Source organism: Taeniopygia guttata, chromosome 29 (genome assembly GCF_048771995.1).
Source record: "Taeniopygia guttata chromosome 29, bTaeGut7.mat, whole genome shotgun sequence".
In the NCBI taxonomy this organism is placed as follows: domain Eukaryota; kingdom Metazoa; phylum Chordata; class Aves; order Passeriformes; family Estrildidae; genus Taeniopygia; species Taeniopygia guttata.
Window position 1 is genome coordinate 3,243,425 of NC_133054.1, and position 15,599 is coordinate 3,259,023.

The 15,599-nt window shown below is 68.8% G+C and overlaps 1 protein-coding gene across 1 annotated transcript in view; it reads right to left on the bottom strand.

Annotated features, from left to right (window-relative positions):
- Positions 1-3,106: 3,106 nt before the first annotated feature.
- Positions 3,107-15,599, bottom strand: part of KIF5A (kinesin family member 5A) — a 36,607-nt gene continuing 24,114 nt past the window's right edge. Inside the window, exons 17-29 of the mRNA XM_072919517.1 lie at positions 14,728-14,845; positions 12,233-12,300; positions 10,876-10,985; positions 10,331-10,432; positions 9,356-9,416; positions 9,199-9,270; positions 8,212-8,316; positions 7,008-7,221; positions 4,633-4,741; positions 4,154-4,203; positions 4,029-4,056; positions 3,872-3,959; positions 3,107-3,407 (exon numbers count right to left, since the gene is read on the bottom strand). Coding sequence (XP_072775618.1) covers positions 3,881-3,959; positions 4,029-4,056; positions 4,154-4,203; positions 4,633-4,741; positions 7,008-7,221; positions 8,212-8,316; positions 9,199-9,270; positions 9,356-9,416; positions 10,331-10,432; positions 10,876-10,985; positions 12,233-12,300; positions 14,728-14,845 — 1,116 coding nt within the window. The 3' untranslated portion in view covers positions 3,107-3,407; positions 3,872-3,880. The remainder of the gene's footprint in view (positions 3,408-3,871; positions 3,960-4,028; positions 4,057-4,153; positions 4,204-4,632; positions 4,742-7,007; positions 7,222-8,211; positions 8,317-9,198; positions 9,271-9,355; positions 9,417-10,330; positions 10,433-10,875; positions 10,986-12,232; positions 12,301-14,727; positions 14,846-15,599) is intronic.

The window sequence follows — 15,599 nt, forward strand, 5'->3', positions numbered from 1 at the left end:
GCCCGGCCCCGGCATGGCGCCGGAACCCGGAAGTGGTGCCAGGAGATGGGCGGGGACAGGTGTGACCCCATTGATACAGGTGTGACCCCACAGGGACAGGTGTGACCCCACAGGGACAGGTGTGACCCCACAGGTGTGACCCCACAGGGACAGGTGTGACCCCACAGGGACAGGTGTGACCCCACAGGTGTGACCCCACAGGGACAGGTGTGACCCCACAGACACAGGTGTGACCCCATTGATACAGGTGTGACCCCAGTGACACAGGTGTGACCCCATTGACACAGGTGTGACCCCACAGGACAGGTGTGACCCCACAGGTGTGACCCCATTGACTCAGGTGTGACCCCACAGGACAGGTGTGACCCCAGTGACACAGGTGTGACCCCATTGATACAGGTGTGACCCCATTGACATAGGTGTGACCCAATGGGGACAGGTGTGACCCCAGTGACACAGGTGTGACCCCAGGTGTGACCCCAGTGACACAGGTGTGACCCCACAGGACAGGTGTGACCCCAGTGACACAGGTGTGACCCCATTGATACAGGTGTGACCCCACAGACACAGGTGTGACCCCAATGACACAGGTGTGACCCCACAGGACAGGTGTGACCCCAGTGACACAGGTGTGACCCCACAGGTGTGACCCCACAGACACAGGTGTGACCCCAGTGACACAGGTGTGACCCCATTGACACAGGTGTGACCCCACAGACACAGGTGTGACCCCAATGACACAGGTGTGACCCCACAGGTGTGACCCCATTGATACCGGTGTGATCCCACGGGGACACAGGTGTGACCCCATTGACACAGGTGTGACCCCAGTGACACAGGTGTGACCCAATGGGGACAGGTGTGACCCCATTGACACAGGTGTGACCCCAGTGACACAGGTGTGACCCCAGGTGTGACCCCACAGACACAGGTGTGACCCCACAGGTGTGATCCCATTGACACAGGTGTGACCCCACGGGGACACAGGTGTGACCCCAAAGGCACAGGTGTGACCCCACAGGACAGGTGTGACCCCCATTGACACAGGTGTGACCCCACAGGTGTGACCCCACAGGTGTGACCCCACAGGTGTGACCCCAGGTGTGACCCCAATGACACAGGTGTGACCCCATTGACACAGGTGTGACCCCATTGACACAGGTGTGACCCCAATGACACAGGTGTGACCCCATTGACACAGGTGTGACCCCATTGACACAGGTGTGACCCCAGGTGTGACCCCATTTACACAGGTGTGACCCCATTGGCACAGGTGTGACCCCACTGACACAGGTGTGACCCCAGTGACACAGGTGTAACCCCAATGACACAGGTGTGACCCCAGTGACACAGGTGTGACCCCACAGGTGTGACCCCAGTGACACAGGTGTGACCCCACAGGACAGGTGTGACCCCAGTGACACAGGTGTGACCCAATGGGGACAGGTGTGACCCCACAGGACAGGTGTGACCCCAGTGACACAGGTGTGACCCCACAGGTGTGACCCCAGTGACACAGGTGTGACCCCACAGGTGTGACCCCAATGACACAGGTGTGATCCCATTGACACAGGTGTGACCCCACGGGGACAGGTGTGACCCCAATGACACAGGTGTGACCCCACAGGGACAGGTGTGACCCCATTGACACAGGTGTGACCCCAATGACACAGGTGTGACCCCAGTGACACAGGTGTGACCCCACAGGTGTGACCCCATTGACACAGGTGTGACCCCACAGGACAGGTGTGACCCCCATTGACACAGGTGTGACCCCAATGACACATGTATGACCCCATTGACACATGTGTGACCCCACAGGACAGGTGTGACCCCACAGGTGTGACCCCAGTGACACAGGTGTGACCCCAGTGACACAGGTGTGACCCCAATGACACAGGTGTGACCCCACAGGTGTGACCCCAGTGACACAGGTGTGACCCCATTGACACAGGTGTGACCCCAATGACACAGGTGTGACCCCACAGACACAGGTGTGACCCCATTGACACAGGTGTGACCCCACAGGTGTGACCCCAGTGACACAGGTGTGACCCAATGGGGACAGGTGTGACCCCAATGACACAGGTGTGACCCCAGGTGTGACCCCAGTGACACAGGTGTGACCCCACAGGACAGGTGTGACCCCACAGGTGTGACCCCAGTGACACAGGTGTGACCCCACAGGTGTGACCCCACGGGGACAGGTGTGACCCCATTGACACAGGTGTGACCCCAGTGACACAGGTGTGACCTCCCCAAATCCCCTGTGAGCCCCCCCAAATCCCCCCTGTGCCCCACTCCCCAAATCCCCCCTGTGCCCCACTCCCCAAATCCCCTGTGAGCCCCCCAAATCCCCCCTGTGAGCCCCCCCAAATCCCCCCTGTGCCCCACTCCCCAAATGCCCCACTGTGACCCAGCACCCCCAGCCCCCCCACCCCCCCAAGCTCCTCTCAGCCCCCCCAGCCCCCCCAACCCCCCCGAGCCCCCCAGCCCCCCAGGCCCCCCATCCCCCAATCCCCCCATCCCCCCCAGACTCCTCTCAGCCCCCCCAGCCCCCCGAACCCCCCCATCCCCCAATCCCCCCATCCCCCCCAGCCCCCCAGACCCCCCCAGCCCCCCAGCCCCCCCATCCCCCCCAGGCCCCCCGCCCCCCCATCCCCCCCAGGCCCCCCAACCCCCCATCCCCCCAGCCCCCCAGACTCCTCTCATCCCCCCCATCCCCCCCATCCCCCCACCCCCCCAGCCCCCCCCAGCCCCCCAGCCCCCCCAAATCCCCCCTGTGCCCCACACCCCAAATCCCCTGTGAGCCCCCCCAGCCCCCCCAACCCCCCCAGGCTCCTCTCAGCCCCCCAGCCCCCCCATCCCCCCATCCCCCCCCAATCCCCCCCATCCCCCCAGCCCCCCATCCCCCCCCAGCCCCCCATCCCCCCATCCCCCCCAGCCCCCCCAGATTCCTCTCAGTCCCCCATCCCCCCATGGCCCCCCAGACCCCCCATCCCCCCCGAGCCCCCCAGCCCCCCAGACTCCTCCCAGCCCCCCCCAGCCCCCCAAACCCCAAATCCCCCAAGCCCCCCCCAGCCCCCCAAATCCCCCCAGCCTCCTCTCAGCATCTCTCAGCCTTTATTGAGCCAAGCGAGGGGCCGGGGGGGTGCAGGATTTGGGGGTGGGGGGCTGCCCCCCACTTGTGGGGCGACATTCTCCAGGTCCGCGTTAAGGCAGCTCGGGGGGACCCCCGGGCTTGGGGGGTCCCGGGGGGTCCCGGGGGGGGTCCCGGGGGGTCCCGGGGGGGTCCCGGGGGGTCCCGGGGTGGGGGGCGAGCGTGGCACGACACAGGACACGGGTGACACGGGTGACACGGGTGACACGGGTGGCACCTGGGCATGCGGGAGCGGCTCTGGCAGGAGCTGCAGGGGGGGGGACACGCGGGTTGGGGGGCGCAGAGCCACCCGCGTGCCCCCCAAAAATGGGGGGGACCCCCACCCAGAGCCTGCGGGGCTCCGAGGGGCACCCAAGGGTGGGGGATAGTGGGGGGCAGGGATTTGGGGGGCACAGGGAGAGCCAAGGATTGGCGGGATGTGGGGTTGGGGTCTCTGGAAGGACCATGGAGGGGTCCCCGGGGGTCCCGGGGGTGGGGGATAGTGGGGGGCAGGGATTTGGGGGGCACAGGGAGAGCCAAGGATTGGCGGGATGTGGGGTTGGGGTCTCTCAAAGGATGGTGGGGGGGTCCCCGGGGGTCCCGGGGGTGGGTGGGATAGTGGGGGGCAGGGATTTGGGGGGCACAGGGAGAGCCAAGGATTGGCGGGATGTGGGGTTGGGGTCTCTCTTAGGACGATGGGGGGGTCCCCGGGGGTCCCGGGGGTCCCGGTACCGGGGGGCATTAACTGGCTGCCGTCTCCTGGCGCAGCGGGAACAGCTTTGCCGCCTCCTCGGCCTCGCAGCCGCAGGACAGGTCACTCCTGGGGGGCACCGGGGGGTCAGCCGTGAGCCCCCCGAGACCCCCGACCCCCTCACTCCGCCCCCCTCACCTGTTGTCGTTGATGTCCGTCACGTTCCCTGCGGGCAGAGCAGCAGCGCCACAGTGTTGGGGTGACACCCCACCCACCCCCGGTGTCACCCCAACACTGGGGACACCCCCAGGACCCCCCCTCACCATTATCCACGTTGAGCTGCTGGTAGGAGTCCGGGGGGCTGCTGGCAAAGCTGGGGGGGCACACGGGGAGGGGGCTATGAGACCCCCGGGCACTGCGGGCACCCCTCCAGCACCCCAAAACCTCTGCCTGCCCCCCCTCCCCAAGGAATCCCCCATGCCCCCGCACCCCCAGACCACACCGACCCCCCCCTGCCACCCCCGGGACCCCCAGTGCCTCCTTCCCCTCCCCCCGGGACCCTCCCCACGCCCCCGGGACCCCCAGTGCCTCCTTCCCCTCCCCCCAGGACCCTCCCCACGCCCCCGGGACCCCCAGTGCCTCCTTCCCCTCCCCCCGGGACCCTCCCCACGCCCCCGGGACCCCCAGTGCCTCCTTCCCCTCCCCCCGGGACCCTCCCCCTGCCACCCCCGGGACCCCCAGTGCCTCCTTCCCCTCCCCCCAGGACCCTCCCCCACCCCTCCCCCGGCCCCTCCGCACTCACAGGCCGTGGGGGCCGGGCAGGGGACCCCCCCCGGGGTACCCCTGGAACAGACTGTTGGTGTAGCTCAGCCCCGTGGGTGACGGTACCTGCCCCGGCCGCACCGGCTTGGCTGGGGGGGCACGGGGGGGTGAGGGGCGCTGGCACCCGACACCCCCAGGGAGCCCCCCCGGAGTCTGAGACACCCCCTGGGCCGGGGGTGTCAGCCCCGGCACCCCCAGAGTGTGCCAGGCTGGGTGCCCACCCCGCACCCCAGCACCCAGCTCCACTCCGTCCTGTGTGCCCCCTGTGCCCCCCACAGCCCCTATGGCCACCCTCCATCTGCCACATCCCTGTGCCCCCCGTGCCCACCCTGTATCCCCCGTGCCCACCCTGCACCTCCCACATCCCTGTACCCCCCGCACCCCCCGTGCCCACCCTGTACCCCCCGTGCCTATCCTGGAGCCCCCACACCCCCTGTACCCCCCGTGCCCACCCTGTACCCCCCGTGCCCACCCTGCACCCCCCACAGACCCTATGGCCACCCTCCATCTCCCACATCCCTGTACCCCCCGTGCCCACCCTGCACCCCCCGTGCCTACCCTGTACCCCCCACACCCCCTGCACCCCCCGACCCCCCGTGCCTACCCTGTACCCCTGTACCTGTGCCCACCCTGGACCCCCCCACACACCCCCTGTACCCCCCGTGCCCACCCTGGACCCCCCACCCCCTACACCCCCTCGCCCCCCCTTTACCCCCCGTGCCCACCCTCTACCCCCTGCACTCCCCACACCCCTGTACCCCCCGTGCGCACCCTGTACCCCCGTACCTGTGCCCACCCTGTACCCCCCACATCACCTGTACCCCCCGTGCCCACCCTGCACCCCCCACACCCCCTATGGCCACCCTCCATCTCCCACATCCCTGTACCCCCGTGCCCACCCAGCACCCCCTGTGCCCACCCTGTACCTCCCACACCCCCTGTACCCCCCGTGCCCACCCTGTACCCCCGTTCCTGTGCCCACCCTGCACCTCCAATATCCCTGTACCCCCTGCACTCCCCACACCCCCTGTACCCCCCGTACCCACTCTGTACCCCCTTGTACCTGTGCCCACCATGGACCCCCCCCCCACACCCCTGTATCCCCCGTGCCCACCCTGTACCCCCCTGTACCTGTGCCCACTCTCTATCCCCCTGTACCTGTGCCCACCCTGTACCCCCGTACCTGTACCCACCCTGGACCTCCCACACCCCCTGTACCTTTGCCCACCCTGTACCCCCATACCTATTCCCACCCCGTCCCCCGCTCCCCGTTCCCGGTGCCGCCGCCGCCCCCCGTACCGATGTGCGCCCCGCGCCCCCCGTACTGATGTGTGCCCGGTGCCCCCTCCGCGCCCCCCGTACCGATGTGCGCCCCGCGCCCCCCGTACCGATGTGTGCCCAGTCCCCTCCACGCCCCCCGTACCGATGTGTGCCCCGTTCCCGGTGCCGCCCCCCGTACCGATGTGTGCCCCGGTCCCCTCCGCGCCCCCCGTACCGATGTGTGCCCCGCGCCCCCCGTACCGATGTGAGCCCCGGGACCCCTCCGCGCCCCCCGTACCGATGTGCGCCCCGGTCCCCTCCGCGCCCCCCGTACCGATGTGTGCCCCGTGCCCCCCGTACCGATGTGTGCCCCGTTCCCGGTGCCGCCCCCCGTACCGATGTGTGCCCGGTGCCCCCCGTACCGATGTGTGCCCCGGTCCCCTCCACCCCCCGTACCGATGTGTGCCCGGTCCCCTCCGCGCCCCCCGTACCGATGTGTGCCCGGTGCCCCCTCCGCGCCCCCCGTACCGATGTGCGCCCCGCGCCCCCCGTACCGATGTGTGCCCGGTGCCCCCTCCGCGCCCCCCGTACCGATGTGTGCCCGGTCCCCTCCGCGCCCCCCGTACCGATGTGCGCCCGGTGCCCCCCGTACCGATGTGTGCCCCGGTCCCCTCCGCGCCCCCCGTACCGATGTGTGCCCCGGGCCCCCCGTACCGATGTGTGCCCCGGTCCCCTCCGCGCCCCCCGTAACGATGTGTGCCCGGTGCCCCCGTACCGATGTGTGCCCCGGGCCCCCCGTACCGATGTGTGCCCCGGTCCCCCCCGCGCCCCTCGTACCGATGTGTGCCCGGTGCCCCCGTACCGATGTGTGCCCCGGGCCCCCCGTACCGATGTGTGCCCCGGGCCCCCTCCGCGCCCCCCGGGCCCCCTCCGCGCCCCCCGTACCGATGTGTGCCCCCTCCGTGCCCCCCGTACCGATGTGTGCCCGGTGCCCCCCGTACCGATGTGTGCCCGGTGCCCCCCGTACCGATGTGCGCCCCGTGCCCGGTGCCCCCTCCACCCCCCGTACCGATGTGTGCCCGGTGCCCCCCGTACCGATGTGAGCCCCGGGCCCCCTCCGCGCCCCCCGGGCCCGGACGGCCTCTCGGATCCGCTCCACCTCCTGCTGGTAGCGGCGCTTGTCCAGGCGCGCCCCCTCCTTGGCCGCCCTCAGCGCCCCCTCCAGGGCCTGCACCCGCCCAGCCGTAGCTCGCAGCCGCTTCTCCAGCTTCGGAAGCTCACAGCGCAGGTCTGCATTGTCACGGACCAGCTGTGCGCCGGGTCAGTACCGGCACCGGAACGGCACACACCGGCATCGGTACCGGCGCCGGGACCGGCACCGGCACACACCGGCACCGGGACCGGCACCGGTATCGGCATCGGCACCGGCACCGGCACACACCGACACCGGCACCGGTATCGGCATCGGCATCGGCACATACCGGTACCGGTACCGGTACCGGCATCGGCACACACCAGCATCGGCACCGGTATCGGCACCGGCACCGGCACCGGCATCGGCACCGGCACACACCGGCACCGGTATCGGCACCGGCATCGGCACCCGCCCAGACCCGCCACCGGTACCGGCACGGCCACCGGCACCAGCACACATCGGCACACACCGGTACCAGCAGCAACACCCGCAAATACTGATACCGGCACCGACACCGGCACTGACACTGGCACGGCACCGGCACCGGCGCCAGCATCGGCACCGGCACCCGCCCGGACCCGCTGTGGCACCGCCCCCGCCACCGCCACCGGCACCGGCACCGGCACCGGCACCCTCCCGGACCGTCTGTGGCACCGCTGGGGCCACCCCAGCCTGCTCCACACCGGCACCGCCACCGGCACCGGCACCGCCACGGCCCTGTGCCCGCCCGGCCCGGGGCTGGTGGCGCAGAGTCCCGCTCTGCGACTCGGCAGAACCGGCACCGCCACCGGCACCGCCACCCGAGCCTGTTCCGCACCCGCCCTGCCCTGCCCGTGCCCGCCCGGGGCTGGCGGAGCAGGGTCCGCGTGGTACGGACCCGCCGTGCGACGCGGCAGTACCGGCACCGGCACCGGGAGCCCACCGGGAGCGGGACCCCACCGGCACCGAAACCCCACTGGCACCGGAACCGAGACCGAGACCTCACCGGTGCCGGGACTCACTCCCAGCATCACTCACACCGACACCGGCACCAGCACCGACACCCGCACACACCGACAGCCGCACCGGTGGTACCCCGTGCCCCCCCGTGCCCCCCCTGCGCACCTGTTTGTGAACCTTTGTAAGCTGCTCCAGGTTGTTCTCAAGAAAGGAAATCTTCTGCTTCTGGGAGTGGAGCCCCCCACTGTCCTCGGGTTCCAGCTCTGCGCTCTGGGGGCGCGGGGACCCCCGCTGGAATCAGATCCCGCCCGGGAAACCCTTCCCTTCCCTTCCCTTCCCTTCCCTTCCCTTCCCTTCCCTTCCCTTCCCTTCCCTTCCCTTCCCTTCCCTTCCCTTCCCTTCCCTTCCCTTCCCTTCCCTTCCCTTCCCTTCCCTTCCCTTCCCTTCCCTTCCCTTCCCTTCCCTTCCCTTCCCTTCCCTTCCCTTCCCTTCCCTTCCCTTCCCTTCCCTTCCCTTCCCTTCCCTTCCCTTCCCTTCCCTTCCCTTCCCTTCCCTTCCCTTCCCTTCCCTTCCCTTCCCTTCCCCATCTCTGACCCCACACTCTCCCCGTACCCCACTTTCATTTGTCCCCCCTCTCACCCCCTTATCCCCCATTTTCCCCCATTTTCCCCCCATTTTCCCCCTTTTTTCCCCATTTCCCCCCATTTTCCCCATTTTCCCCCCTTTTTCCCCATTTCCCCCCCTTTTTCCCCCATTTTCCCCCCATTTTTCCCCCATTTCCCCCCATTTCCCCCCTTTTTTCCCCATTTCCCCCCATTTTCCCCCCATTTTCCCCCATTTTCCCCCCATTTTTCCCCCTTTTTCCCCCATTTTCCCCCTTTTTTCCCCATTTCCCCCATTTTCCCCCCATTTTCCCCCATTTCCCCCTTTTTTCCCCATTTTTCCCCATTTTTCCCCCTTTTTCCCCATTTTCCCCTTTTTCCCCCTTTTTCCCCCTTTTTTCCCCATTTTCCCCCATTTTCCCCAGTTTTCCCCTTTTCCCCCCATTTTTCCCCCTTTTTTCCCCATTTTCCCCCTTTTTCCCCATTTTTCCCCATTTTCCCCCATTTTCCCCCTTTTTTCCCCTTTTTTCCCCCATTTTTCCTCCCTCACTTTCTTGACTCGAGTCGTGACGTCTTGAACAAACAGCTTGCGCAGGTTGTGGAGGGTCTGGAGTTCACGGGCCTGGGGGGCGCGGGGGGTGAGGGGGTTCACGGGGACCCCCAAACCCCCCCCAGCCCCTCTGAGCCCCCCAAGCCCCCCAACCTACCACGGTCTCCTCCAGCCCCTTCAGGTCCTGCTTGGACTGCTCGTGGCGCTCGTAGAGGAGCCTGGGGGGGCAGGGACCCAAAATTAGGGGGGCTCAACCCAAGGGGGGCACCCCAAGATTGGAGGGGTCAGTCCAAGGAGGGGAGGGCACCCCAAAATTGGGAGGGTCACTTCAAGCTTGAGGGGGGCACCCAAAGAATGGAGGTTCCAAGGTTAAGGGGTCACCACGATGTTGGGGAGAACCCAAAGTTGGGGGGGTCGCTTGAAGGTTGGGGGGCGTCAGGAGGTCCTGGGGGGCTCTGGGGGTCAAATTTAGGGTCCCAAGGATGGGTTCTGGGGGTCCTGGGGTTTGGGGTTCCTGGTGTGTCAGCAGGGCCATGGGGGATGGGCTGGGGGTCCTGGGGTGAGTCCCTGGTGGGTTCTGGGGTTGGGGTCCGCAGGGGGATGTGGGGAGCCCTGGGGGTTGGGTTGGGGTCTCCAGGGGGATGTGGGGAGCCCTGGGGGGTGGGTTGGGGTCCCCAGGGGGATGTGGGGAGCCCTGGGGGTTGGGTTGGGGTCCCCAGGGGGATGTGGGGACCCCTCAAGGTTGGGTTGGGGTCCTCAGGGGGATGTGGGGAGCCCTGGGGGGTTGGGTTGGGGTCCCAAAAGGGATGTGGGGAGCCCTGGGGGTTGGGTTGGGGTCCCCAGGGGGATGTGAGGAGCCCTCATGGTTGGGTTGGGGTCTCCAGGGGGATGTGGGGACCCCTCAAGGTTGGGTTGGGGTCTCCAGGGGGATGTGGGGAGCCCTGGGGGGTGGGTTGGGGGTCCCAAAAGGGATGTGGGGAGCCCTGGGGGTGGGTTGGGGTCCCCAGGGGGGTGTGGGGAGCCCTGGGGGTTGGGTTGGGGTCCCAAAAGGGATGTGGGGAGCCCCGGGGGGTGGGTTGGGGGTCCCAAGGGCAGCCCCAGAGGCCCCGGGTGGGGGTCCTGGGGGTCTCACGTCAGCTCCTGCAGCCGCGCCGCCTTGGCGCGTTCCTCTGCCCGCAGCGCCTCGTGCTCCGCCCGCAGCCGCTCCAGCTCCAGCTCCAGCTTCTGGTTCTGGCTGTGAGGGACACACGGACACGGGTCAGGGATGGATGGATGATGGATGGATGGATGGATGATGGATGGATGGATGGATGGATGGATGATGGATGGATGGATGGATGGATGATGGATGATGGATGGATGGATGATGGATGGATGATGGATGGATGGATGGATGGATGGATGGATGGATGGATGGATGGATGGATGATGGATGGATGGATGGATGGATGGATGGATGATGGATGGATGGATGGATGGATGGATGGATGGATGGATGATGGATGGATGGATGGATGATGGATGGATGGATGGATGATGGATGGATGGATGGATGGATGGATAATGGATGGATGATGGATGGGATGGATGGATGGATGGACGGACGGATGGGGTCAGGTTTTGGGGTCAGGTTTGGGGTCAGTTTTGGGGTCAGGGCTCAGGGTTGGTGTCACTCACTCTCGCAGCTCATCGATGGTTTTCTGCCGCTCGTTGACCTCGTCCCGCAGCCGCGCCAGCTGCTTGTGCTGCGCCTCGCGTTGGCTCTCCAGCTGCAGCTCCAGCGCCGCCTGCGCCCACGCGGGGCCTCAGCGGGGCACCCCGGGCACCCCCGAACCCCAACGTGTCCTGGGCACTGCAGCACCTCCCACCACAGCTCTGCCCAGGGACCCCACACCGCCCAGGGACCCCACACCACAACATCCACGGGTACCCCACAGCCCAACAACCCCACATGGACCCCACACCCCGACATCCACATGGACCCCAACATCCACATGGACCCCACACCCCTTCATCTACGGGGACCCCACACCCCAACACCCCCTGGGACCCCACACCCCGACATCCACATGGACTCCACAAACCAATATTCCCCGGGACCCCACACCCCAACACCCCCTGGGACCCCACAGCCGAATAACCCCATGGGGACCCCACACCCAACACCCCCTGGGACCCCACACCCCTACATCCACATGGACCCCACACCCCAACATTCCCGGGGACCCCACAGCTGAACAACCCCACGGGAACCCCACACCCCAACACCCCCTAGGACCCCACACCCCTTCATCCACATGGACCCCACACCCCAAAATTCCCTGGGACCCCACATCTCAACACCCCCTGGGACCCCACACCCCAACATTCCCCGGGACCCCACACCCCGACATCCACATGGACCCCACACCCCAACACCCCCTGGGACCCCACACCTCTTCATCCACATGGACCCCACACCCCAACACCCACGGGGACCCCACACCCCAACATTCCCTGGGACCCCACACCCCAACATTCCCGGGGACCCCACACCCCGACATTCCCTGGGACCCCACACCCCAACATCCATGGGGACCCCACACCCCAACACTCACGGGGACCCCACACCCCAACATTCCCTGGGACCCCACAGCCGAACAACCCCACGGGAACCCCACAGCCCAACAACCCCATGGGGACCCCACACCCGAACATCCACATGGACCTCACACCCCTAAATCCACGGGGACCCCACACCCCTACATCGACCCCACACCCCTTCATCCACATGGACCCCACACCCCAACATGTCCTGGGAACCCACCCCCATTCCCAGCAGAATATCCGGTGGTCCCTGAGATCCCCCGGGGACCCCCACACCCCACACCCAGCCCCATGGAGACCACAGACCCCCAGCATCACCCAGCACCCCAGGGACCCTCACCCACCTCGAGCACATCTCACACACCACAAGGACCCCCAGCTGTGCCCCCTGCCCAACCCCCACCCCCTTCAGCCCCCCAGGGTCGCTGTGCCCCCCTGCCCCCCTCACCTTGACCTCGTCTGTGTCGGGGGTCTCATCCTGCTGGCGCTGCTTCCGAGCCGCCCCCTGCGCCGCCTCTGTGGGGCCCAGCAGGACAGGGACCCCTCAGCCCCCTCCCCCCGAGTCCCCTGTGCCCTCCCCAGCCCCCCGTGTCCCTCACCCCTGTGCCCCCCATCCCCCTGAGCCCCTGTGCCACCCCATTGTCCCCCCAAACCCTCGAGTCCCCAGCGCCCCCAAACTCCCCCCGCTCTCCCCGTGCCCTCGGAGTCCCCCGAATCCCAAGCCCCCCATGCCCCCCGTGGTGCTCCCACAGTGTCCCCAAGCCCCCCTCGTGTTCCCGCACTGTCCCCAAGCCCCCCAAGTCCCCCGTGGTGCTCCCACAGTGTCCCCAGGCTCCCCAAGACCCCCTTGGTGCTCCCACACTGTCCCCAAGCCCCCCGCGCCCCCCGTGGTGCTCCCGCAGTGTCCCCAAGCCCCCCTCGTGCTCCCAGAGTGTCCCCAAGCTCCCCAAGCCCCCCATGGTGCTCCCGCGGTGTCCCCAAGCCCCCCAAGCCCCCCATGGTGCTCCCGCGGTGTCCCCAAGCCCCCCAAGCCCCCCAAGCCCCCCAAGCCCCCAGGGCCCCTCGTGCTCCCACAGTGTCCCCAAGCCCCCCTCGGTCTCCCTCGGTGTCCCCAAGCCCCCCAAGCCCCCCTCGTGCTCCCACACTGTCCCCAAGCCCCCCGTGGTGCTCCCGCACTGTCCCCAAGCCCCCCAAGAACCCCTTGGTGCTCCCGCAGTGTCCCCAAGCCCCCCGCGCCCCCAAGCCCCCCATGGTGTTCCCGCGGTGTCCCCAAGCCCCCCGCGCCCCCCGTGGTGTCCCCAAGCCCCCCATGCCCCCCATGGTGCTCCCACACTGTCCCCAAGCCCCCCATGCCCCCCTCGTGCTCCCGCAGTGTCCCCAAATCCCCCGCGCCCCCCGCACCCCCCGTGGTGCTCCCGCACTGTCCCCAAGCCCCCCACGCCCCCCATGGTGCTCCCACATTGTCCCCAAGTCCCCCAAGCCTCCCTCGTGCTCCTGCACTGTCCCCAAGCCCCCCGCGACCCCCGTGGTGCTCCCTGAGTGTCCCCAAGCCCCCCAAGCCCCCCAAGACCCCCATGGTGCTCCCGCACTGTCCCCAAGACCCCCGGTGCCCCCCTCGTGCTCCCGCGGTGTCCCCAAGCCCCCCAAGACCCCCATGGTGCTCCCACACTGTCCCCAAGCCCCCCAAGAACCCCTTGGTGCTCCCACACTGTCCCCAAGCCCCCTCGTGCTCCCGCAGTGTCCCCAAGCCCCCCAAGTGCTCCCACACTGTCCCCAAACCCCCACGCCCACCTCCTGCTCCCGCAGTGTCCCCAAGCCCCCCATGGTGCTCCCACAGTGTCCCCAAGCCCCCCAAGCCCCCCAAGCCCCCCGTGGTGCTCCTGGAGTGTCCCCAAGTCCCCCGAGCCCCCCTCGTGCTCCCGCACTGTCCCCAAGCCCCCCAAGTCCCCCGAGCCCCCCTCGTGCTCCCGCACTGTCCCCAAGCCCCCCAAGGCCCGCGTGGTGCTCCCACAGTGTCCCTAAGCCCCCTCGGTCTCCCGCACTGTCCCCAAGCCCCCCGCGCCCCCAGGGCCCCCGTGGTGCTCCCGCATTGTCCCCAAGCCCCCCATGGTGCTCCCGCAGTGTCCCCAAACCCCCCAAGACCCCCTTGGTGCTCCCACACTGTCCCCAAGCTCCCCACGCCCCCCTCGTGCTCCCGCACTGTCCCCAAGCCCCCCGCGCCCCCCGCACCCCTCGTGCTCCTACACTGTCCCCAAGCCCCCCATGGTACTCCCGCAGTGTCCCCAAGCCCCCCAAGCCCCCCAAGAACCCCTTGGTGCTCCCGCAGTGTCCCCAAGCCCCCCAAGCCCCCCAAGAACCCCTTGGTGCTCCCGGAGTGTCCCCAAGCCCCCCACGCCCCCCTCGTGCTCCCACAGTGTCCCCAAGCCCCCCATGCCCCCCATGGTGCTCCCACAGTGTCCCCAAGCCCCCCAAGCCCCCCAAGCCTCCCTCGTGTTCCCGCACTGTCCCCAAGCCCCCCAAGTCCCCCAAGACCCCCTTGGTGCTCCCACAGTGTCCCCGCGCCCCCCATGGTGCTCCTACACTGTCCCCAAGTCCCCCACGCCCCCCATGGTGCTTCTGCACTGTCCCCAAGCCCCCCACACCCCCAGGCCCCCTCGTACTCCCACACTGTCCCCAAGCCCCCCAAACCCCCCTCCTGCTCCCACAGTGTCCCCACGTCCCCCGCGCCCCCCGCACCCCCCGTGTGCTCCCACACTGTCCCCAAGACCCCCGCGCCCCCCATGCTGCTCCCGCACTGTCCCCAAGCTCCCCACGCCCCCCTCGTGCTCCCACACTGTCCCCACGTCCCCCGCGCCCCCCGCACCCCCCGTGTGCTCCCGCAGTGTCCCCAAGCCCCCCAAGCCCCCCAAGCCCCCCGCGCCCCCCGCGCCCCCCGCGCCCCACCGTGCGCCTGCAGCCTGGCCAGCTCCTCCCCGAGCGCGTCGTGCGCCTCCTCCAAGTGCCGCTTGCGCAGCTCCAGACTCTGCGCGTACTCGGTCAGCGAGCGGATCTTCGCCTCGTGCTGCACCGGCACCGGCACCGCCTCAGCCCCGGCCCGGGGGCACCGGCACCGGCACCGCCTCAGCCCCGGCCCGGGGGCACCGGCACCGGCACCCCCGGCCCGCGGAGACCCTCCTCCCGGAGCCCCCCGCACCGTCCCCAACAGCCGCGGGGGCACCGCCCTGGCAGCCCCCAACCCCCGGAGCACCCCCAGGTGCCCCCAGCACCCCCAGGAGCACCCCCAGGTGCCCCCAGGAGCACCCCCAGGTGCCCCCAACACCGCCGGGAGCACCCCCAGGTGTCCCCAACACCCCCGGGAGCACCCCCAGGTACCCCCAGCACCCCCGGGAGCACCCCCAGGTGCCCCCAGGAGCACCCCCAGGTACCCCCAGCACCCCCAGGAGCACCCCCAGCTACCCCCAGCACCCCCAGGAGCACCCCCAGGTGCCCCCAACACCCCCAAGGAGCACCCCCAGGTGCCCCCAACACCCCCAGGAGCACCCCCAGGTGCCCCCAGGAGCACCCCCAGGTGCCCCCAACACCCCCGGGAGCACCCCCAGGTGTCCCCAACACCCCCAGGAGCACCCCCAGGTGCCCCCAACACCCCAAGGAGCACCCCCAGGTGCCCCCAACACCCCCAGGAGCACCCCCAGGTGCCCCCAACGCCCCCAGGGCACCCCCAGGTGTCCCCAGCACCCCCAGGGCCACCCCCACTGGCACGGCCAGAGCCACCAAGCCCCACCACAGAGGAGACAAACCCCCAGGGCCACCAAACC